Source organism: Thermobia domestica, chromosome 8 (genome assembly GCF_964235325.1).
Source record: "Thermobia domestica chromosome 8, izTheDome1.hap1.1, whole genome shotgun sequence".
Taxonomy (NCBI): Eukaryota; Metazoa; Arthropoda; class Insecta; order Zygentoma; family Lepismatidae; genus Thermobia; species Thermobia domestica.
In genome coordinates, this window is record NC_137461.1 from 86,946,927 (window position 1) to 86,973,142 (window position 26,216).

General features: G+C 35.2%; 1 protein-coding gene across 2 annotated transcripts; it reads left to right on the forward strand.

Moving 5' to 3' along the window:
• On the forward strand, nucleotides 1-26,064 carry LOC145693022 (uncharacterized). 2 transcript variants are annotated; one of them, XM_081768685.1, is made up of 3 exons: nucleotides 1-465; nucleotides 17,272-17,627; nucleotides 24,810-26,064. In XM_081768685.1, exons 2-3 carry the CDS (start codon nucleotides 17,347-17,349, stop codon nucleotides 25,603-25,605), a joined length of 1,077 nt encoding a protein of 358 aa, XP_081624811.1. In that variant the 5' UTR covers nucleotides 1-465; nucleotides 17,272-17,346; the 3' UTR covers nucleotides 25,606-26,064. The 2 variants fall into 2 exon arrangements, with proteins under 2 accessions (XP_081624811.1, XP_081624812.1); XM_081768686.1 differs by lacking the exon at nucleotides 1-465 and adding an exon at nucleotides 503-703.
• Nucleotides 26,065-26,216: the final 152 nt, after the last annotated feature.

The window sequence follows — 26,216 nt, forward strand, 5'->3', positions numbered from 1 at the left end:
TACGACAGAGACTGTGCTAGTGAGTGCCTCGTGACTGATGGTGCTCCGTGAGGAAGGATATTAAGTGGGCCCTGTGATACACCTACACTACACTTACACTTTCTGTTCCATTTACACGTACATACATTCCTTTTTTTTTTACACTCTTTCTATTTCTATTTTCATTTTATACTTCTCACATTTTGCTCTGTTCACCTTGGTTTTTCGTCCTCTTTCCCTGTCTGAACTCCCTTCCCGATTTTGACCTTTTCCTGGTTTTGACTTTTTTCCCGACTTCTGTCCTTTTCCCAATTGTGTCCTGTATTTTATTCTAATTTGCTTTTGAATCATAAATCCTCTGTTTGAGGTACACATTTGACCATTTTTGCATTAGTAGCACATATGCCTAGTGAGCCGGTTGCACCTACCTATTTGACCGATAATGGTCTACGACAAGACAAGAATTAGTATGCTATAATTTGAGAGGTTAGTATATTTCCGGTTTAGACTCAAAAAGGGTATAGATATACTTTCTTCACCAAGTCATATTTTCGTTTTACCCATTTTTGGAAGGCCTGCTTTATTTTGTTTGCCTTTCTACCGAAAATTGTACGATTTTTACCACAGCTTGGTTGCACAATCATTTTTTCAAAAATTATGTTAATTAGCACACCGACGCGTGTTTCTTAACGGGAAGGTTTTAGAATACTGGTTCCCCATGTAGGTTAGTAGCTAGGTTGGTTTCTTTCTGTACTAAAGTTTATACATTTAATTTACACAGTATTGCCGAGCGAGCGTTAGCGAATGAAGGCGGGTCAGAGCTCCGCAGGGCACGTTGTTTTCTGTTTTTATTACTGCTCAATGGGAAGGGAAACCTTGCCTTTCTTAACCAATGCTGTGATTAAAAATATGGGATTACATTTTGTATGCCAGCGGCCACCGTATCTCCAACAAGGCATATACCAAAACCAAGGTCGTTAGGATACACGCCAAACACAGTAGCTCAAAAATAGCATAGATATGAGACAAATATAATTGAAAAAGTTGAAATATCCTTTAGTACAGTGCTATAAACTACTTGCCATCTTTGTTCCAAATGTCACTAATTAATGAATGAGCATAAGCGGAAATACCATTTTTAAGCCATGAAACGTCTGAAAAGGATTTGAGCGAAGTATGTCGTACATAGATTTTGTCAGGCTGCGAATTACCTGGGGGATGAGGATTATCCCTCTTTAGTCACATTTTGCCCCCCCCCCCCCCCCCCCCGAAAAAATTGCACACGAGTGTGAACTTAGCATGACCACTTTTGAAATTTATAAATATTTGCTACCATATGTTTGTACCGTAAATATTTTCGTTTGTACCGGTCTCAGATTCGAAACATCTAGAAACAAAGTGATCCTGCTAAGTTCACGTGAACTTACCAGGACCAGAATACAAATATCTACAAATATGAAGATTTTTCTGTATGAATCGCTTGTTCTGCGTTTGTACCGTAAAAATGTTCGTTTTAACCGGTCTGAAATTCGAAAAATTAAGTGGTCCTGCTAAGTTCAGGTGAATCTAGCAAGACCAGAATACTAATTTCTACAAATCTGAAGATTTTTCGGAGTATGTTTAGTACAAGGGGTCCAGAAGCACGTAAAAAACAAATTTTACAGGAGAAATGAATGATGCAAGTACTTAGACGTAACATAACCTAACCCAATCTAACCTAACCTAACAGAGTAATCTAAGCTAACCTGAACTGACCTAATATTAGCAGAAATAAGCGAAATTCTATCATTTTTTGGAAAATCATACGGGACCCCTACACTAATATATTATAAACTAAACTAACCAAATGTGAGAAGAGATTACCAAAATTGTAACATTTTTCAGAGAAAAGAACTGGACCCCTTCTGCTAAACATAGGCCGATTTTTCTGTACGAATCGTTTCTTCTGCGTTTGTTCCGGATTGTACCGTAAAAATTTTCTTTTGTACCGGTCTCAAGTTCGTAAAAATCGAGAAATAAAGTGGTCCTGCTAAGTTCACGTGAACATAGCATAACCAGAGTACATATTTTTACAAATCTGAAGATTTTTCTGTACGAATCGTTTGTACCGCATTGTACCGTAGAAATTTTCGTTTGTCCCGTTTTCAAATTGGGGAAAATCGGAAAATAATGTGGTCCTGCTAAGTTTACTTGAGGATAGCAGGACTGTTGACTAATTTCCTCAAATTTCGAAAATATAAATATTCCAATAATAATTAAACAAAAAGTCAATGGATACAGAACATAAAACAAACTTTATTTATATTGTAAAAGTAATACCTGTTTTTACATCGAATATGCTTAATAGGGTGTCTTACTTAAAGTGCAAACAATATCCATAAACTAAACTGAAGGATTTATACACAATAAATAGAACAAATAAATTCACATCTAATACTCGATATAAGTAGCGAGATAATAAACACTTAGATTCTTTAGGGAACTGTATGGGATGTCGTCCTATACGCACCAAAAATATATGTGCTACTGATTCTCTATTGCATGCAGGGGCCGCGGTGGCTCAGTGGTAGAGCGTTCACCTCTGGTGCTTGGGGTCCCGGGTTCGATCCCAGCCCCTGCCAAGTGAACTTTGTGGTGGACAGACACCGTGTGCGTGGGTTTTCTCGGGGTTCCCCGTTTCCTCCCACTTCCTTCATTCCACCATTTCATTCATTACTCATCATCATTGTTTCTTTTAGCCTAACCGGCATAACCGTGGGATCTAAAACTCCAAAAATTTTCATTTCATTTCATTTCTATTGCATGTATTTAGTGCTCTGTATTGTGACAGTGAGAAGTTCATGGAACGAGTTGACAGTGTAACTCCAGATACAAATTCGGTTTCTATTATAAAACATACGGAAACTTTACAAGGCGGCATTTGCCTTATCAATTGTAAAAGTACTGTTTTGAATATATTAAAACGAATCTTTTATTACTTTCCATCCTGGATAGAAACAATAACTTGCAGTTCTCTCATTTGTACGGCACCGATAATTTTCAGATCGCACGTTTTAATGCCAATAATTGTTGAGTATTGCAACAATTATAAGCATTGTTATCGAAATTTTAGGATATATCTTATCTCTAATATCTCTTATCTCTCACTTAGCAGGACCACTTTATTTTTCGAATTTGAGACTGGTAGAAACGAAAATCTTCACGGTGCAATCCGGTACAAACGCAGTACAAACGATTTGTACAGAAAAATCTTTAGATTTGTAGATATTCATCAGTGGTCCTGCTATGTTCACGTGAACTTAGAAGGACCACTTTATTTTTCGAATTTGAGAACGGTACAAACGAAATTTTTTTCGGTACAAACTGGTACAAACGTATGGTATGCAAATATTTATAATTTTCAAAAGTGGTCCTGCTAAGTTCACATTCGTAAATTTCACTGATTTTTGTCATTTCTTGTAAGTATTTCCAAATGAGCGAGGTAAACTGTTTAGTTTTGGTCATTTCTAATTTCCCCACTATTTTCACCGTTGCTTAGTTTAACTATATTATTATGACTACAGTTGTTACTTCCAACGGTATCCTCATGCCCTTCAGTTCGTTGTCGTTCGTGAAAATTGAATGTACTAATTGCGAATAACAAAGTAGGATATGGATTTATAAATCTCTTAGTGGTTGGCCAAGAAACAAATAGCTTCTTCCATCATACTCGGGCATGTCATATCCATTTTCTACATTTATATCGACTATCGTCTGTTTTAATTTTTGTTATATTTCATTTTAGTTTGGAAGTTTGAATAATATTTTTAATATCCAATAAAAAGAACAAAAGTGGACTATTGTTGCTTGAGCATCACTGCCTTTTACAGTTTACGGAAATGAACTTTTGAAACTACTCAAAATCTGAGTTATATATTTTCTCGTAGCTCTATGTTAACGTATATGCTTACGATGCGTCCGTAGTGAGCAGACACGTTAATGAAGGAGAGTAAAAGCAGTGGCGGCGATTGGACGTTGAAAGTGGGGGGCAACGCATTATATGTTCGTGTAGCTTTCTTAACTCTACGGGAAGACAAATAACCAATGTGTACTCACGCAACGACACATATTATATGGCACCATTTTTTCTATGAACCAGTAAACAAAAACTTTACATTTCCAAATGAAACTATAGATCTATACATTACGGGGTCACTTCAGAAAAGTGGGGGGGGGGCAACTGCCCCCTCTTGTTCTCCGAATCGCCGCCCCTGCCGTAAGAGCATAGGATTTGTTTTAGCATTTGCTAATACGACTGATTCTCCGTGTCATTCATTGTCAGTGTCTGTATAAGCACTTCAGCTGGAGCGGGCTGTTTAAAGTTAGCCCTTTATTTTCTTTCTTTCTTTCCGCTCTACAGTTTGCTGTCCACGCCGAAAATCCTATCTGGAAAATTTCAATGTGATGTTTATACTTCATTTGATAACACAGAACGTAATGAATCAACTCAGCTGTGACCTAACAGTAAAGTAATTATAAGTGTTGATTTCCTAGACTCCATCATAGAATCGATATTAAAAAAGGCAGCGCAGCATTAGCGAGAAGTAGAAGCGCGAGCTCGAAATTTCAATTGAGAGTTCTTAAATATTTGGCCTTCGATTTGACGTTGATACCAGAAATCGGTGATGAGTAATGAATGAAATGATGGAATGAAGAAAGTGGGAGGAAACGGGAGAACCCCGAGGAAACCTACGCACAGGGTTTTTGTTGACCACAAAGTTCACTTGGCGGGAGCTGAGATCAAACCCGGGACTCCAAGCACCAAAGGTGAACGCTCTATCACTGAGCCAGCGCGGCTCCCAGGAAGGTTAGATGTGATGTGTGCATGTCAAACAATATATTAATAGTTATTGTCAGTAGGTTTATTCAATTAATAAATCCCTTATTTATTACAGATGTCACATCATATTTGTGTGTGTGTGTTTGGGGGGGGGGGTGAAGCATTATACGCTGTTGAAGAAAACGTCATTTCCGCTTCCTGTTTAACTAGCTGGTTACAAACAAACCAACTTTGTGCGGGCTATATAAAGAAGTTTACGCACTTGCCTCTGAAAATAATTTGGTTCGCTTTCGGATATAACCATAATAGTTTGAGATACATGCAATTTTTTCGTTTTACCAAGAATGAAATTAGAAATATTGTACTATATAATGTATTAAAGAGGAACAATAACAAAGTCACAGTATACAAAAACGATTGGGCGAACAGATGAATATCTCAATCTTTTTGAAGGACACTTTCTCTCCTTGCATATTCTGCCACAAATAAATTAAAACACTTTTTTTTCTTTTTTTTATACGTAAAGCACTCTTGCTCTGCCTTTTCTTGTTTGTTTGTTTGTTTGTGACATTTTTGGGCTAATTTCACTAACTGTTTCATATATATTAATACTCAGAACACTGTAATATCGTTTCTTAGTGCTGATAATTGAATCACACGTTTTAAAAAAAAACATACTATAATCTTCGAACAGTGCCTGCCCCAGCTTGGAGTGTGATACGTCAATAGCGCAAATTTGATAACAATTTTACCCTTGTGGTAACATAAGGTATAAAAATTTGAAACTCTTAAAACAATTGAGATTTGCAGGCAATGAATGATTTTAAAATTGGTAAATCGGCGTTACACATATATGTAAGACAACCGCATTTAAATAAGTACAAGCTAACCTAACCATAGCTTACCGCATATGAATGTTGGTAAGAATATAATACAGGCAATATGGTAAACTTTAAATCGGACTTGTTAATTTGTCTGATTTCATTTGACATAAACTATAATTGTACCATCCTATCGATCTACACTAAGTAGGCATGAAGAGTACGGAATTATTTTTTCGAAAATTAATCTACAAAAATAGTTCTGTGCAACAAAAGTATTTCTGTAGAGGGAGAACACAGAAACAGCGTTAAAAGTGTCATGGTTACTAAGAAATTGAAATACAAATCCAGGCTGGTGTACGCTTTTCGTACCTGTCTTTCCTTCCACGCATACCCAACTTCACTGCTCCGCCTGCTCACTACAGATGCATCCTTACATGCGGTCGAGCTTCAACTGCCCTGACTCATCATAGATGTAGTGTTACGTAAAGTGACCTCCCAGCGTAAGTTGATACGTGTTGTCCTTATGAGTTTTAATACATGTGTATCTGGCATGTTAGAAATCTGTACGCAGTTCGTAGCAGACGCAAAGAAAATGATTCAGTTAACAATAGGACATTAGATAAAATAGTTAGAGAATTATACCTTTTAAATAATTATTTCTGGTGGCGTCTTTCAACTTTACCAGTGCAAAGCAGGGAATGGGCACTCGCTAAGGAAAGGATGGATAAATTAGGAAATTATTTCCATAAAGAGATGCTAAGTTTCTGACATCAAGTATTTGTAATTGTATGTTTTAAAATGCATTGGTTATTCTAGCGTTGTAATTACTCCTTTACTCCGAACATCTGATCATTAATTTTAAAAAAAATCGAGTTCCTTTCATACTAAACGTTTTCACTGAAGATAAACAAACAATATGACAAATGTATAGCATAAAAATTTTCCATAATTTTAATTAATCTAAAATGATTATTATGATGCCCTCATGTACATGCTTGGGATTGTCATTCACGCCAGCAAGGTATTGGCAATTGCACTAATTAAAATGTAGAGCAATTTTCTTTCATAGTATGATAAATATAGACTTCCTATATGCATAAAGTAAATATATTCATTGCTATTCGTGAAAAAATTGCTTTTTTTTTCATAATTTTATTTCACAAGACTCCCAGGTGCTACATACGATGCCATTGAAACTGCCTTAGCTACCACCTTAGCAACAGTTTGTAACCAATATGAATGCACCCAGTAAAATTCACAGCAGACGACTTCAGCAGCGTATTGTCTCATTTTGAATTATTGTACCTTCAGACTCTACGTCAAGTTGGCCTAATTTTATTCCCCCCCCCCCCCCCAATATAAATGGTCTAATTCGCACACTGGATTTTGTCCACATAATGTGCTGCTAACCGACTGACATCGTAGAAATGCACTTAAGGATACGAAGAAAAGAAATGAAATGTGAGCACAGATCACGAAGAGGAAGTTTATAGTCTATCATCATCGTATTTTAGGACAAATGTGTTGGATCCTCTTGAATATCATATTCGCAAGAAATAGGAGGAAAGCTTATAAAAATAACATAGGCGTCATTGCAAATCCGAACAATTAACTTGACTTTGTGATCATCTGAAAAGGAAGAAAAAGCAAGCAGTGCAACTTAACTCTGCACAGTCTGTGTGCAACATGCTACAAAGTAACATTTTTTTGTATAAATGAAGATGGAATCAATAGTATGTACCTGCACAATCTAACCCAAAAAAAGTAGATGAAGTATCAGGAGGACAGTAATTATGTTAACAGTCTCAACTAAGAATACTTATTGCTGAAAAACCGAAGGATACAGTACGTAAGAAATGTAAAAGAACAATAAATAGATTACAGAGATAATCTGAGCAATTGTTCCTTCAAAGTATGATCATGGATGGAAGACAGAATTCCGTGAAGAACATTGTTCCTTACAATGCTTAAGGCTGATTGTGCGCGTGCTAAAAATGAATGAAACAAAAGTGAAATTTTGTACCATACATAACATGCAAACAGAAAAAGAAAAGCAGAAGCATCTAAGTAGATGGATACGATATTTAAAAAAAAAAAAAATAAAATAAAAAATAAAATAAATGTATGCAGAATAAATTAACATCAAAGTACCAAACCGAACTCTTCGTGCGATTGACTATAACGTGGTAAAATTACCAATAACTGAACGAAAATAAAACAAAAAGCTACCCGTACAACCGACTCAGAAAAGCGGGAGGGTAACAGCCGAAGATACAGATTAAGGATCTCAGGAGATAGAAAATACTTTAAAGTCAACATACTATCTATATTCGGGTTCTTTCTATCAATATACAATCGTGTTCATGGTCCACCAGTACTCCATTTACTCGCTCACGTATATTATAATGTCAGTGTATTTATAATTCTCCAAATCTTAACTTACAAACTATTACTTCTATTAATAATTTTAAATAAATTACAACATTAAATCAATATGTCAAACTTCATTGCTCTTAGTGATAGACAAGCAAACGTGTGTCTCTTCCAAGTATTGACGTTTCATATTAAGCAAATATATACGGCAGATAACATAGTAAAAATTGTTCAGATACTAATTTAGTTTAAATTACAAAATACTATCTGAACTTACGTACGAAACTAACTAACTCAATGGCCTATGAAACCCGAAGGTTCAATGCCACGTTCACGAAAGCTCTCACTGACTTCTATCCTTAGCTAACTGCATCCAGCTTCTACTTTGTATTCCTATTTCTGCGAGATCCATCTTAATATTGTCCTCCCATCTGCGCCTTCGTAATGGCCGTTTTCCGGTTGGTCTTCCAGTTAAGACTGAAAGCGTTCATACTTTCTTCCATCCTAGCTACATGACCTGCCCACCTGAGCCTCCTAGACTTCATGACGCTAACAATGCTTGGTAAACCGTATAAATTACATAGTTCCTCGTTATGAAGTTTCAGCCATTCCCATTCTTCTTTCTCTTGGGTCCGAATATTCGTCGCAGGATCTTGTTCTCAAATACTTTCAGTCTAGTATGTTCTTCCCTCAGAGTAAGTGACTATGTTTCGCAACCATACAGAACAACAGGCATGATTATCATTTTATATATTTTAGGCTTCAAATTTCTCAACTGAATTCGCGGCGACAAGATATTTTGAACTGAATAATAACAGGAATTCCCTCGTTTTAGTCGACATTTAATTTCTTCGTGAATACGATTTTCGTCTGTTAATACTAATCCTAGATATTTGAAAGTATCCACTTACCAAAAGTATTATTCGATAATTTAACGCATCCATAATTTGCCGTATTACCGTCACGACGAACTTCCATGTATTTAGCTTTCTCTGCATTTACTTTTAAACCCATGTCCCTGCAATCGTTTAATAAGACCTCTCCATTTCTTTCTATTGGTCTCCTATCATCCCCTATTAAATTTACATCATCAACATATGCCATAACCTGGTAAACACAATTCAGCTCTAGACCCTGGTTGCTATCTTTCATTTCCCTTTTAGAGTATTCCAGAAAAAAAAAAAATAATAATAATGGCGACAACGCATCTCCTTGTTTCAGGCCATTCTCGACGTGAAAGCTTGTGGATAAAAAAATTCCTGCCCGGATTTTATTTTGGGATTCATTTAAACATATCTTAATTAAACTAATTAGCATTTTCGGTATTCCAAATTCTGTAAGAATGTTGTACAATGTGTCTTTCCTAACCGAGTCGTAAGTCTTTCTAAAATCAATAAATAGTTGATGTACCGGAGTAATGTATTCCCACTTCTTTTCGAGTATTTGGCGAATGGTAAATATTTGGTCGATAGTTGATCGATTTCATCTAAATCTGCACTGATAATCTCCAATAATTTCATCTGCGTATGTGGTCAATCTTGCTAATAGAATGTTTGAAAGGATTTTATAGGACGTTGACAGAAGAGAAATGCCTCAATAATTATTACAATCAATTTTGTCGCCTTGTGAATTGGAACTATGATTAATTCTTTCCATTCTTACGGCAGTTCTTCGTTGTTCCAGATAAGGAGAATGAGTTTGTGTATCTTATTCCACAAGTTTTCGCCTCCAGCTAAAATTAATTCAGCCGGAATTTCGTCTACACCCGGAGATTTGTGTTTCTTTAATTTCTTTATGAAGATTTCTACTTCTATTCGGTTAGGTTCTGGAATATACTGTTCTGCGGTGTGTATCTCCTTTTCTCCACGCACATTAGTTTTTGGCTGCGTGTTCAGCAATTCGTCAAAGAAATGTTTCCATATATTTAAGATGCTATCTTCATCAGTGAGAACTGTTCCGTCAGCTTTCTCTAATATGTAAGCACGAGGTTGATAGCCTTTCTTAAATTCGTTGATTCCCTTATATATATCCCGAATGTTTTTATGTTTACTATTATCTTCAAGTTTCTTAACTTTAGTTTTCAAAAAGTCGCGTTTCTTTATTCTAAAAGTTTTGGAAGTTTCAGAAGTTTCCTACCTGATATCTACGAAATTTTGTGTAATTATTTCATTCGGATTTTATAGCCAACGTAATTTTGCCTGTTTTCTCTTTTCCGCTAGTTCAATGCATTTCTGGTCGAGCCATGGTTTGTTCCTACGTATTTCCGTGTGTCCATTTTTTTCCTGAAATTTGAATGCTATCTCTAATTTCAATCCAAGTATCCTCAACACTAGTGCACTCCAAATTTTCTAAAACCGAGAATCTATTCGAAACTTCAATTTTGTATTCCTCTCGTACCTGGCTCTCTTCTAATTTCTTTAAATTAAATCTCTCCGTTTTCATACAATGAATATTTCCTTTATCAGGGCGTCTATCGCTTACAAAAGTCATGAAACCAGAAAACGGTCATGAAAGTCAAGAAAAAGACACGAAATTTAGCTTTTAGGTCACAAATTGTTTTATTTGTACAAATATAAGTGCAGACAGGAAAATTTTATTCTATAAAACGTCAAAATTCACCACCAAAAATGTATAAGGTCGGCTTCAGACGCTACCAAATCGCAACCGAAGTATGCTTCCATCGCATGTATGAAAATTCGGCCTAACTCGCTCTTGAGAATGTTACGAAATTTTTATGATTGGTAAAGAAAAGGTCACGAAACAATCACGATATTTCATTTTGAAATTTTAGTAGACACCGTGTTTATTCAACGATAATCTCTCTCTTATTATCGCTGCTACCAGGTAGTGATCGGTGTCACGATCAGCTCCTCTAAACGACCGAACATCAATTATGCTAAATTGTCTTCTATCTACTAAAACATGATGATTTGATTGTGTGTTTTTCCATCTGGTGTGGTCCAAGTATATTTATGAACGTCGCGATGTGGAAATTTTGTACTTTTCAGGATAAGGTTTTTGGATGTTGCAAAGTTCGCGAGTCTCACGCTGTTGTTATTACTCTCCTTATGCAGACTTTCGTTCCAAATAATCGGTTTGAAAATATCCTCTCGTCCTATTTTCGCATTGAAATCCCCTAATAGAATTTTCATATGGTATCGCGGGAGTTGCTTAATATCCGTTCCACTTCTTCGTAAAAACTGTCTTTTATATCGTCATTCTTATCTTCTGTTGGGGCATGTACATTTAAAACAATAGTATCACACCACCGACCCTTAAGAGTAATAAAAGAAAGTCTATTATTGAAAAATTCAATCAACTTAATTGCTGATATTATTCGTTTCTGAACGAAAAATCCTGTTCCTAATTGATTATTTTTATTTCCTTCCCCGTAAAAGAACTTAAAATTTCCGGAATTCACAGTTCCATTTCCTTCCAACATAACTTCCTGAACTCCTACTAGGTCCATCCTGTATTTCTCTAACTCATTCGTTAGTGATTTTGACGCGCCTGCCCTCTAAAGACTTCTAATATTCCATGTTCCAAATCTCATGTCCATTTTCGTTTGCTGAGGTCATGCCAAGTTACCAGTCCTGGTCCGAGGCTTCTGTGAATTTTTCTGAACAAGTGCCTTTTTTACAGGATGAAATTGTTAGCCTTACCCAAACCCCCCAAGCTGAAGGACCACTCCTTGTCTGTCCGCGACTGCTTTTTCAGTATATTCGTAGCTAACGTTTATATCTAGCGGCCTTCTCGATCCGCAACCTGAGGACGCGCCATGTTGTGATGACAGGAACCCAATTTCGCACGTAATGACAAAGATACTTCAGTTTCGTTTCCGAATGAATGTCAATTCGATTCAATATTATAGTTGATTTTCAAACAAGAAGACAAATTGTATTACGTCCATCCAGCACTCTTACAGCTGGTGGTTGCACAAAAGAGTATAGCGTAATAGCATGTATTTCTAATCAGTGGTTAAATTAACGAAGGCCGGTAGAACTCAAAGCAAGAAGAATTATAAATTTAGATTGCAAAGTTTACCGCCATGGTGCGAAAATAAATTCTACAATGACGGTGACGAGAGATGACATGGATACGAAGGGGATTCCACAGCGAAATCCTTATTACGTACCAAATTTCACAAAGTAAATCCCCACGTTAAGCGGGTTTGCATATCCAGGCTCCTAACTATGAAAACATTTACGATCACTCCAACCCCAATCATTTCACAGATTCAACCTGTTGTATATAAGTTATTAGGACGTAAAATTGATGTAGTTTATACGAAAAGGACTTATGCATTTCAAGACCTGTAACGCCCAAATATTCACCACAAAATTATAGTCGTTTCGACATAAACAAAAAAATAAATAAATAAAATAAAATAAAAAATAAAAGAGTGGAGATGGAAACCACTTTACACAAAAGTCTAATGAAGCTCAGTGAAGACGTACGAACTGGTCTATCGGTTTGGGTCAATAGTCTATCAATCAGAAGTTTGTGTGTTCAAACCCTGTAGGTAGTATTCGTTTTGTTTTGTTTTCTTAAAAGTGTGTTCTTATTTTCATCAGAGGACTGAGAACATTTCTTTAAATAAATCTTTGGCAACTACTTTTCTCTCAAATTCGATTAGAAGGGAACATTATATGAATTGCAAATCTAAAATTCACAGCTGAAAACAAAATATTAAGTATGTTCAATATTTCATTATTATTCTTTGATTTGTAATGAAAAACTAATTATAAGCATTGATGATTTCAGAAGATTTTCCCCGGGTAATGGTCAATATATGAATGAGAGAAAACTGATAAAACATTATTAGTCCACTTTGAGCATGACCGAAGATATGGCCACGAAGGGGGAAATTTATGTCGACAGGGTCTCAAATTCTCCCACAGGTTATGCCCTGAAATCATCACCGAAAGGTTTCCTTAACAAATACCTAGGTAGAATATTACATGTATTTCTCGTTCTACGTTACAAAGTGGCAAAATCGTAATTTTAAAGAGAATTATAATACGATAAGCATAAAGATTTATAGAACTAATGAAGTAAATATTATTGTGTAAGTTTTCGCATTAAAACTAGAATATTCGTTTGCATCGCACTTTAAAGTAAATCCTCTCTATATGTAATTCTTACTGGAGAGCATGTTTAACTCCAATTACTTAATCAATAATTTTAATAATATATTTTTATTGTAATATTTTTACTATTCAATGTCGTATATACTTCATTTCCCAAAGCAAAACCTCGGAAATGTATAGTGGGCTAGTGAATATTATCAAATAAATTTTCATTTAGTTTACGTAAATACTGCATCGCCTGATTAGAAACTTCGACACTTTTTTGTTTATGTCGAAACGACTATAAGTTTGTGGTGAATATTTATGCGTTACAGGTCTTGCAATGCATAAAAGTCTTTTTCGTATAAACTACATTCAATTTTACGTCCTAATAACTTATATACAACAGGTTGAATCTGTGAAATGATTGGGGTTGGAGTGATCGTAAATGTTTTCATAGTTAGGAGCCTGGATATGCAAACCCGCTTAACGTGGGGTTTACTTCTGTGAAATTTGGTACATAACTCTCCATATTATATCAATAGGTTACTCAATATATAAAGAGTACACAATATTATAACGTAAGACAAAGTGTAGCGAGTATGAACAGGAGATCTACCTGTTCTCAGTCCTTCCCAGAGGGCCACATATAGGTTCCTCAATTAACATAAAGAATATTCTTGATATCAATAATTTATATAAACGGCATGGTCACTTATATTTATATTCACTGGAAACCCTCAAGAAAAGAATATCACATTGTTGAAAGGGATCACCCGATATATTATTTAATGAGGATTCAATTGAGAATAAATAAGGACAAGTAATCATGGTAGACAGTATATAAAAATGGAAGAAATTTATAAATCATTATTGATATTGTCTTCTTATTACTGTTGCGATAAGAACTCCCTTAGTCGAGTTTTATTATAAAAGGAATGTGTTTAAAATGCAGTATAAAATACGTGATGTATCGGAACAAAGTATAAATAAGTATCTCTCAGTTAATTTTCCAAACAGTAATTCTGGAATACGTACGATTACGAGTTCCAAGAGCGAAAATGAAATGCATCAAATTTTCATCATGGCATTGTGAATGCTTATGTAACAACTTAGAACAGAAAATCATTTAATGTCTGTAATTCTGGAGGCTATCCGCTGATAGTAAGAATATGGAAGAAAACACGTTACTTGATTGTTTCTTCTTAATGTATATTACTGTTTAACTACCACTTTGTAGATGTAAATATATCTTGGCATTAAGATGAATGAGACTTGGTACCCAATACTGAGTAGAAGCACAAATTTCGTTCTGTATCTTAGACTTTGAGTTGGTACAATCCGCGGAAAAATAATAGTAAAAAAAAAAAAAAAAAAAAAAAAAAAAAAAAAAAAAAAAAACCTGCAATATGAGCATATAAGTTTATTGTGAAATGACGAAGTCTTTTGCTCCAAAATAAGTGTGCACAGGAGGAGGCCGAGGTTTATCCTGGCGTGATTCGTTCCACTTAGACGTTATGTTTATTCCCTGTGCTGTTAGGCGTAGTTTCACAATAAACTTACATCCTCATGTTGCAGAGTTTTTGCCGCGGATTGTACATAATATATAACACTTCTTCACCACCTACACTTCAGCTAACTTTCGTGAAAATAGATGCAGTTGTACTTATCTTCACATCATTTTATATATTTCCAGCGTTACAGTTTGTATACTTGGAAACTCTAAAACTTCAATTTTACATTATCAATACAATATGAACTGAAGCTGGTGTAGTGTATGTTTTAGAATTTTCGCATTTTACCTATTAGAGATATTTATATACAAGGTTTAAGTACAAACATTTGGAAAATTCCGTATGTGGCCGCATTTGATACTCATAAAAATTATCATTATTCGTTTCTACAGTGTCATATTTCGTAGTTGTACACTACGTGGAGATAAATACGATGTTTCTAAATGAATATCGGGGTTTTAATTAAGTGTATGTTCACTTTTTCCGGAATTTCAATTACTTGCTTACCACGTTGTAGACTGATCCATAGTAACATCCAACTTCAGGTACATTGCAGTCAATCCATGTACGAATGTCCTCATGATCAATATTCTTCACCCATCAGCAGTGTTTTCTCTGACACAATCTCAACTGGACATCCAGATCGGTGGTTGTCACGAGCTTGACCCATTTTCTGCCCACTCAACTTCACGACGCTGCTTATCTCGAGAATGGATAACATTTCGTTGGCAGAAACACCAAAGCGCACTATTGCCCGCAGCTTCTTTAATGTACGTTCCAGCATGTTGGCAATTTTCACGTTGCCTTGCTACGCCCTCAATGCTCTGAGATGTTGCTCAAAACATCGGTATAAAGTACATCGGCATAAAGTGACTCTACACCTGTGGAGAAAATTTGATCCCTATTGTCTGTATTTCACAGCAATCTGTAACCTATTCAGTGTAATACATTTCGTGTACTTACACTGGCATGACCGAACGCAATGTATGAAAAATACTTTGATGGCTTCGTGGAAACTCGGATCAATTCCAGCTACCAAGAAGTAGGCTTTACACGTGCGTGGATTTCCTAATTTCCTTCTCCCACGTCCATTTCGCCATTCTGTTGACTATCGTCATCAAGGTCTCCTTTAGCTCCGGTGCATACCGGTAATCGTGGGACGGTAAATTAGAAAGAAATTAAAAATAAAGCACTTAATGTAAGGAATTCAAAGAAATTTCATCCATCTCAGGCATTTCAAATCATTTCACTAAGCACAATCACAGAAAGAAAATTCTTGACGTACAAGAGCATTGAGAGATTTGTGATATCTTCTCTGTCCCTGCTTCTCTACAAGCTAAACCATGTGGGTTGTACTATACACCACTACATTAAACCTAGATTGTGCTCTGATAAACTGTATAATTTTGAATGCATAATTCAACGTTCAATTATATGTATTTCCTAATTCTTTTTTTATTCACTATTTGTCTAAATTACATAGGATTGCAATGAGTGAAAATGGATGACGAGGTTCGTACTCGAACTTGGCTAAACACCGTGTGCGTGGGTTTCCTCGGGGTTCTCCCGTTTCCTCCCACTTTCTTCATTCCACCATTTCATTCATTTCTCATCATCACCGTCTCCTTTAGCCTAGCCGGCATAACCTTGGGACGTAAAACTCAAAGATTTCATTTCATTTTCATTTCGAACTTGGCTTCTAGTATTTCGCCATTGGGGTTCTGTTCACTCTACTCCTTCAGCTCTTATATCAATATAACTACAAATTATAATATTCTGATAAACCATATTATTCAGGTGGAATATAAACGTCTATCATACAGAGGAATGTATTTATAATGCCAGATCTAGATGCGTATTAATCATCTTGATTTTGATGTAGGATGAAATTATGCTTTAAAGAAAGAAAATCTGAAGGTTTCAGCAAGTAAGTAGAGTAACCTATATAAAAATAATTACTAAGATTAAACTCTGACTCTAGTGGAAGTTAGCTGAAAGACCTACCAATCGAATAGGAAACTCACGATGATTGTTCTTTATTCTTTTATTTTAATAGCAAGAAATCTCACAGGAAGAGAATTTGCATGACCTGGGATACTCATTTGCTTCAGTTACTATACAATATTAAGAAATTAACAACCTTTTGTCTGGAATACTCAGACGCAAGTACTTTGTATACAAGATGGAACAATAAATTCTTGATATATTGTGTGCGTGGGCAAATATTACTCATTAATTTTGGTGTTAAAGAATATTGATAAAATAATAATTTAATGAAGTCCCATATATTTAAATTCCCAGAAAAAGTATTACATAAAAATAGAATTTTATAAAAACATAATGCAGAAAAACCCTCTTAAATCAGAACCTATGGTTCTTTCGAAGGGCATTTAAAATATACTATGTCCAATGTAGTAGAGTTCGTCTTTGGTAATGATCTATGCAAGAGGTTCCTCAGCTACAACGAAAAGCAACAAGAGGAGTGTTCACATTCAAGACTTTACTTTGCATTACAAAATTGAATTGGAAGAACACGTGTAATGAACTTCAGTGTCTACTTTTCAGTTAGAGATAAAGGAAAGAACGAAAACTAACGCTTAATATACTATCGTGCATTCTACATCATGTTCTGGTAATAATTTAGAAGTGTAATATTGTTAAGTTGTATTAAAGAACCAATTTTTAATTTGCAGATACGCTTCCTTCAAAGATCTAAATATTTGGTTTATTTAAACTCAAATTGGTTAGGGAATGCAGCTTAATTCAATATGGATTCTTCAAAATTAATAACGAACAACCAAGATATTAAGAAAGAAGGGCCTCCTGAAGATGTGATTTACGAAGAAATGTCCCATTTGGAAGTGCAAAACATTGCATTGAAATATGATCATCTTATACTAGAAACTGAATTAGTTGACTGTGAGGATTATATTGCAAAAAATGGGGAGGAACAAGATGTGGCTTCTAATCATAGTGTGAACCTGTGTGAAGGAGAGAGGACAGATACATCACCTGTAAATCGTGAAGTCAGCATAGAACAAACTGAAAGGTTTGTATATATTTATAAATCCTTTATTGTACGGAGGTAGAGGTAGAATTTTTTAAAGGAAAAGTTCTTTCCTTGTTTCATTTACTAAACAAATTATTTTATGGCTTTATTAGAAATAAACCAGTTTGCACAATTTAGTAGTCGAGCACAATTTCAGTGAGAACGAATGACATCTTCCGTATCTCCAAGAAAATTGTTCCGAACTTACTGAAATGCCATTAAGTAAGAGAAGGTAGGTAATTTTACCCCTTTTAGATTCCGCCTTTTTTTAAGTTAAATTAAAGACTTTCAGTTAAGCGGCTACAGCACCATTCCTATTTATGGTAGGATCATGGTTCATACTTCGTTTTTTTCATAATGGAGCAACCTTTCTAATGGTACCATTCACATTTCCCTATCATGTCAACGAGGCGGGAAGTTTTGAAAGAAATCAGAATTTTTCTTTGATTTTTTTTAGTTTTGAGCCCCTAACCCCCCCCCCCCCCTCATGTTAAAGCAGAGACATGAAAATCAACTGAGAAATACTAAAGGATGTATTAAATGTGTGTACAAAATTTCAAGCTTCTATCTTGAAAAGTAAGGGCGGGAAAAATATTTATCAATAATCCCTACAATGCCCCAGATAACCGCAAAGACCCTGATCTCAGGTAAAATAATAATAATAATCCTGAGACATCCTATTTATCCATGGTACGGTCATCATTTCCTTCAGAATAGAACTGCCTTTCAAACGGTACCATTCACATGTCTCCGTCATGTTTCTGAGGCGTGAAAATCATGAAAAAAGGGATTTTTTTATAAAAATTATTCTTTATTTTACCTTTTTGCCCCTCTGTGTTAACGCAAAGGCGTGAAAAAAAATCTGATAAATACTACTCGCTGGACTGAATGTTTGTGCAAAATTTCAATCTTCTAGGTGTAAAAGTAAGCCCGCCAAAAAATAATAAAAATAGACCTAACAAAAAAAAAAAATTTAACGTTATGACGTCATCACCTATGTCTCGGCGCAAAAAGGCGTGAAACTATACGTAACGTGTTTTACAATGCCTCTAGACTTGAAAAAAACAATAAGTAAAAAGCTTTATTGGTTCTTTTTTAATCGAATAATGAAGATAGTACTTTAGTACCTAAAAATAGTTACTAGAACTCCAAGGGGTTACTGATGACTTCATAAGTTGTTAGGTCGCTTTTATTTACAACACGGAATGACTAATGGGTACTTTTCATGTTCCATGATCATTAAGAAAGACTGCGATATTTTGTTTCTAATCAGGACTGTTCTTAGATTACTGTTTATCTAAAATGAAAATGAAATCTTTGAGTTTTACATCCCACGGTTATGCCGGTTAGGCTAAAGGAGACGGTGATGATGAGAGATGAGTGAAAATGGTGGAATGAAGAAAATGGGAGGAAACGGGAGAATCCCGAGAAAATCCACAAGCACAGTGTTTGTTCATCACAAAGTCCACACGGCGGAGCTGGGATCGAACCAAGGACTTCAAGCACAGGAGGTAAACGCTCTTCCACTGAGCCACCGCGCCCCCTTACTGTTTATTTATTTCTGGCTGTTATTTTATTTTCTTTTTCTTACAAAATTAGAAAGCTTATATTATGTCAACATCCACTGGTCTTGAATATTAATAAATTACTAAATTCGTATTCAGTGATTTTAGTAGTACTAAATACGTACATAATATCAATGTGCCTATGTATATCGTCGTAAATTCCAAAAGTTTTTACAGTAATATTTTATGCAATAGAAGAGTGAACACTTACTTAACTTCTAGGGATTCTGGAAATTGATCCTGAAGAATTAGCACTAATTTTTAGGTTACTTGGCTTCATTGGTAAGTATCAACGTACTGGAGAAGTTATGTCAGTTTCGGAGCGCTAATATCTTTATACTTTGATTATAACTTGTTAACCCGACAACAATTATATTCCTTACGACATCAAGAAAACTTCAGCTCTTATCTTTGTATATCACTTTTATTTGCTTCAACACCGAAAAGTAACTCCCGAATAAAATATCAAATATTTTTAAAATATTTCACTCTTCTTCCGTGACAGAAGGCAGCAGTAAAATTAAAAGTAAAAGTGGGCATTAAGACATCGGTATATCAACGATAAAATTTCCGCAGAATAAATATCGTCTCGTTGGGAACGTGGTATTTCTTCATTGAAATATATTTGAGATGTGTTCCTAGGGGAACGTGCCCACGAGTGCGTGAAGTGTAGTTTTGAAGGAGTAAATGGGTTAAATCACGTTAGGACTGCTCATGTCTGGTGAGAGCTCTTTTAGCTTATGGGTTTCATCAATACTGAAGAATGCACATCGATGTCGGGGTTGTCCTGTTATAATACACAAGGACTTTTCACCGGCTGTTAGAATGATACGTAAAGAACTCGTAGTGTATATGAAGGAAGAAAGATCCCGTGGCAAACGAGTAAAGCTACAATTTGACAAACTGTACACTGACAACAAAGGATATACCTTAGGTGATTTACAAGCAATGGAAACTGAAACGTCTTCAGGTGTTACCTTTTGGACACCGAACAACCAAGAAGAAAGTGATATAGCAACACTGCAGCAGTTTCCGGCAAGTGAACCAGGGCAGCGGACAAGAGGATAAAGGGGTGCTGGCTCCAGTCACCCTCGCGGCAGAGAAAGAACCATCTGATGGCCAGCTGGCTCTTTAGGTAAGTTACTAACAAGTGAAATATTGGAATCAATGAACTGCAAAGAATACACCACAGACGAGAGGGGGAACTTCTTAACTGCAGTTTCTAAATGTAGGCGGGGATCAATCATTTTGCCTATTCCTGAAACTTCTAATGTGTTAAAGACAGCGTTCTTAGAAATAACAGACAGAAGGAGAAGTGTACCCGCATAAACATTTATGTGGAAAATTGCAGAGGTTTAAGGACAAAAATGTCATCCTTCCTTTGTAATGTGTTATCGTTCAACTTTGACCTAATTGCAATCTGTGAAACTTGGCTTCAAAAAGAACACTATGATTCAATGATTCTTGACGATCGCTATTATGTACAGTAGAGCGTCGATTATCCGAACGTCGGTAACCGAACGACCACTTAAACCGAACTGTGTACTCGCTCGCACCTGTTACTCTCCCACCCTACCGCCCATCATCCCCCTCACTCCCAAACCAAGTTTCCCACAGTAGTCGCCGCACTGAGCCACCGCTGGCGGAACATTGCTTCTAATGGAGCCTTCATAAGGCGCTGCTGACCGGCTAAGCCGCCAGTCGCTGTGTTTCAACAATCAGCTCACTTCTGTCGGTTTGGCACTGGCTGTAGAAGTAGCGGCAGTATCAAAGCTGTTCACAGCAACAGCTGCGCCAGCTTAGAGTTGAGGCGTTCCGCTCCGCGCAGTACTTTGTAATACTTAAAGAGATACCTGTTTTTATGAATAAATTTACTGTACAGTACTTCTTTTTGGCAAATACACATGTACAGTTCGATTATCCGAACAAACCAGTTTTCCGAACACCCATGTTCCCCAATTACTTCGGATAATCGACGCTCTACTGTATATAGAACTGATAAAGATAACAAAAGAACAAGAAAAACCGAGGGAGGGGAATTACTGTTAGCGGTCTTAAAAAGTATAAAGTAGTAATGATTGATTGCTTATCAAATGAATATGTAGAATCTCTCTTGGTTAAAATGCTATGCGAAAAAGTAGCTATATATATTATGTTTGTATACTTTATACCTGAGTCACCTATTCAAAAATATGAGGAAATGTTCGACCTAATTGATTCAAAATGTCCATTAGGTTGTACCCTTCTCATACTTTGTGATTTCAATTTATCAGACGGAAATTTCAATGACTACAATAGTCATCTCAAAATTCCGGCCAAACTACAATGCATTAAAAATTTCATGTCATTCAACAATTTACAGTCATTTAATAATGCAATAATAAGTTCGGTAAAACTCCTGACCTAGTTCTAAGTAATTTAGACCACGTAAAAGTCAGCAAAGAACATTATCCCTTTATAAAAGATGATGAACATCACCCAATTTTGAACGTTGAAATAAAATTGAGTCGTTTAAAACAAGCAAAATCTAAGCGAAATGTGACGGGATATAATTTTAGAAAGATTTCAAAAAAACTTGGACGGGTAAACTGGGACTACTTTACAGGATGCAGTGATGTAGACGAAGCTGTTAATGCTTTTACGACACTATATATAGCATGTTTGATCACTGTGTTCCAACGAAAACAAATCGCCCGCAGAACTATCCAACGTGGTTCACTTTGGATATAATTAAGAAAATTAAATCGAAAACATATTATCATAGGAAAATAAAAAAGAGGGAGGGGAATAAAAGTTTCCATCTACAAGAGTTGAACAGATTACAGAGAGAAATTAAAAATGAGGTATGGAATGCGTATAAGAATTTTGTACATGTATTAATGTCCAAGGCAGCCTTAGAACAACATCCATCCGAATTATGAAACTTTGTAAACAGTAAGACACGGCATTTAAATGCTGAATTCTTATCTAATAATAGTAAAGAAATAAACTACGATGACGAAATTGGTAAGGAGTTTGTTGACGGAATACTTTCAGTCTGTATACAACAAAAGTAAAGACAATACAACGGAACAGTCAGTGTGGGTAGATTATGGTCTAAATACACTGCGTATATCATCAATAGAAATGCAGGAAATAGCTAATATAATAAAAAAGATGAAATTCCAAAGAGCGGCAGGTCCCGATGGAATCGCAAGCTATATTGTAAAGGGTTGTGTAGATCACTTCCTAACACCGTTGAAAATCATATTTAACCTGTCAATTAAATCTGGAAAATTTCCTAGTAAGTGGAAAACAACGAGAGTTTCACCTACCCCGAAATCGAATAATAATAAGAGAGAAATTAAAAACTAGAGGCCCATCTCAATCGTAAGTACCTTTGCTCTCTCTTATACCAGCGGATAATAGCACACGTGCGGCCGTCTATATCAGAATCACAACATGGCTTTTTTACAGGCAGGTCAACGGGCACAAATTTTAGTCTAATATCTACCTTTATAAGTAAAACACTAGACTTGGGAGAACAAGTAGATGTAATATACATAGATTTCGCGAAAGCGTTCGACAGCGTAAATCATAATAGATTGCTCAGCAAGCTTAAACAATTTAGCTTCAGCACCGAACATATTGATCTATTTAAATCTTACTTGGAAAACAGAAAACAATTCGCCGTGTACAAAGGTTGTAAGTTTCAGGAGTGTACAACTATCAGGGGTGCCACAGGGGTCAAATTTAGGGCCATTGTTGTTTCTACTATTTATCAATGATCTACCGTGAAGTATACAAAACTCTCACACGCTGATATTTGCAGATGATGTTAAAATATTCATGCCAATAGAAATATTAAATTACTGTAAAATGCTTCAAAATGACTTGAATGAGCTGATGGAATGGTCCAAAAAGAACATCATAAACGTGAACACTAGCAAATGCAATGTAATGTCCTTTACAAATTGCAAAACCCCTCAGAAATTTTCGTATAAGATGAATAGCATCACTTTACCAACCTCAGATACTGTCAGGGACTTAGGGGTGGTGTATGACAGAAATTTCACATTTAACAATCAGATAAATCACATGATTGACCAGGTGTACAGAAACCTTGAATTCATCATCAAGATCAGTGAAGAGTTTAGTAGTATTGCCGCTATCCGAAAGCTATATGAGCACTACGTTCGTACAAAACTCGAATACGCAGCCACTATATGGAACCCTCAAAGAAAACAGATATAAATAATATAGAAAAAGTTCAGAATAAATATCTAATGTACTTGACATATGGGAAGGCACAAGAATATCCGAAGACATACAATAGTCAATCTTTAAATTTAAACTTTAATACATTAAGTCTAGAACAGCGACGAATAATGCATAATATGTTGTTTCTGTATAAATTATTTAATAATAAAATCGACTGCACCGATTTATCTCAAGAATTTAAAATGCGCACTCCTACAAGCGTAACTCGTCTTGAAAATTTCAATTTCTTTTACTGCGACAGATTGCACACGAACGCAAACAAGAAGTCACTAGTGTGGAGATTGAGTACAACCTACAATAGGTTAACAAAATATGCAATAGATTTGGATATAAATAATAACAGCGTAAGTCAATTCAAGGCAGTTCTTTGTAATATAATAAGAAATAATTGTAGATGAAAGAACATTAATGATATTAAAACCACATTATAACTATAAGTATATTATAATATGAATGTATGAATGTGTTATAGTTGCTTAATACATGTAACGGACACTGTAATTGGGTTATGTAGCCTGTTGTGTTTAGAAATAAATAAATAAATAAATACAAATTGCAAATGTAAATAAAAGTTTTATGTAGTTGATGTTAAGCTAATTAATTAACTTTTTGCGGAATGTTACTTTTCTTCATTGATATGAAAATAGGCAATTTCATAGTTGCAATACCTAGTGTTACAATACCTAGTGCATATAACTGATTGAGCATGAAAACGCTTATAACTTCATCAATATTAAAATTTGTAATGTAATTTCCTTAGTAAAACTTTTCGTAATACTAATACATATTTTTTACTTTATTGAAAAGTATATAACACGATTTAGAGTTTGGTTTGTGATTCAAGGGTTAAAACTAACTAAATTCTTTAGTTACAGCTGAAAGATAAATATCTTAGATAAATTTAATGCACGATATATTAGCACGATTATTATATTACTAGTTCAAAATTTTTCAGTACTTTTATACTTGTATTCATTATGTCACAGACGTGAGCTAAATACTCAGATGCACCTTCGAAAGAAGGGCTTCTAAATGCAGGTGCGTAACGCTTCTAGAAAGCCACATATCTTTATGACATTGTTCCAGCTTTAAAAAGATACGGAGGTAGTAATAAAAATGAAGTATTGGTATAATTTTTGTCTTTATTATATTCAAAATTAGGTGCTCGTTCTTTGCACGGGGAGAATAGGCTTGCGGAAAAATATTTGAATCCCCCAGTATACGCATTTTAATGAAAGTGTAATGGAAAAAGCCCATATAACGTAAAAGGTTATCTTACGTTATTTTTTAATAGAGTACGCATTTTTGCCTACAAAATAAAGTATTTAAACTAATTTGTGTTTATCATTTTCTAAAGGTCAAGATCAAGAAATATGAAGACGAAAGACAAAATTCAAGAACTGCACAAATGTCCTCACTGTATTAAAAGCTTCGTCCAAAAAGGACATCTGAATTCACACCTAAGAATACACACAAGTGTTCATCCTTATGTGTGTGATTATTGTGGCAAATCATTCAATCAATTAGAGTATCTTAAGAAACATATGAAACGTCACGGGGAGAAAGCATACAAGTGCGACGTGTGTGAGAAGACATTTTCAGTTTTCCATTACCTCACGAGACACTTGAGGGTACATGACGGAGAACGGTCCTTTGCTTGTCAATATTGTGGGAAAACTTTTATTCAAAGACAATCACTTACTTGCCACATAAGAATTCATACAGGAGAAAGGCCTTATTCATGTCAAGACTGCGGAAAGGCGTTCTCAGTACTATCTAGTTTGATTTCCCACAGAAAAATCCATACTGATGAACGACCATATGCTTGTAAAATATGTAAGAAGTCATTTAGGAAATCATCAAATTTGAAAGTGCATATAGACACCCATACCGAGAGAAAGGAAAAGAATTTTATTTGTTTGGTTTGTAGCAAAGGTTTTTCATTAAATAAGGCTTTAAGAAGGCACATGAAAAGTCACAATGCAGAAAAACCATTCGTTTGTGTTACTTGTCATAAATCATTTTATGAGGCTAGTCACCTTAAAGTTCACATAAGAAAGCATACGGGAGAGAGGCCATATAAATGTGAACATTGTGATAAAAAATTCGCAAAGAGTTGGAACCTTAAAAAACATATAAAAGTCATTCATTAGATTTGTAATATATATATTGAGGTTAATTTCATAAATAATGTCAATTATCCTACAGCTGGTGAATACTGTAGCAATATGGCATTTGAGGACTACAGGAAAAACTTTTCGATACAATTAACATACAGTGTCTTAATACCAGGGTTGTTTTGTTTAAAACAAATGATTAAAACTTGCTTTAAACAATTGATTTTGTTTTAAACAAATTTCATATACGTTTTAAACATTTTGTTTTAAACACGTGTATTTTTTAAGACTTGTTTTAAACATATACTTATTTTTATTTTATTTCATTTTTATAAAAAAAAAAAAAAACTACCAGAGAAAGAAAATGATCAAAAAGTGCTACTCATTCAAAAGACTATTTTCTTCCCATGTGAATGTTTTAATTTCTCGTGGCTACAGCAGGTCAGTGTGGTGATCTACAATTTCTTTTGTTTCTTTTTTTTTTTTTCTTGTGTTTTTAACGTTAGTTGTGCTGTTTAAATGCTTATCAGTTAACTTGCAAGAAAGTGTCGTGGACTTCTTATAGAACTGATATTAAAAAATAATAAATAATCAGGTTCCTTAGGGGCCAATCATGGTGTCCCGTGTGCAGTTTGATGGTTAAGTAT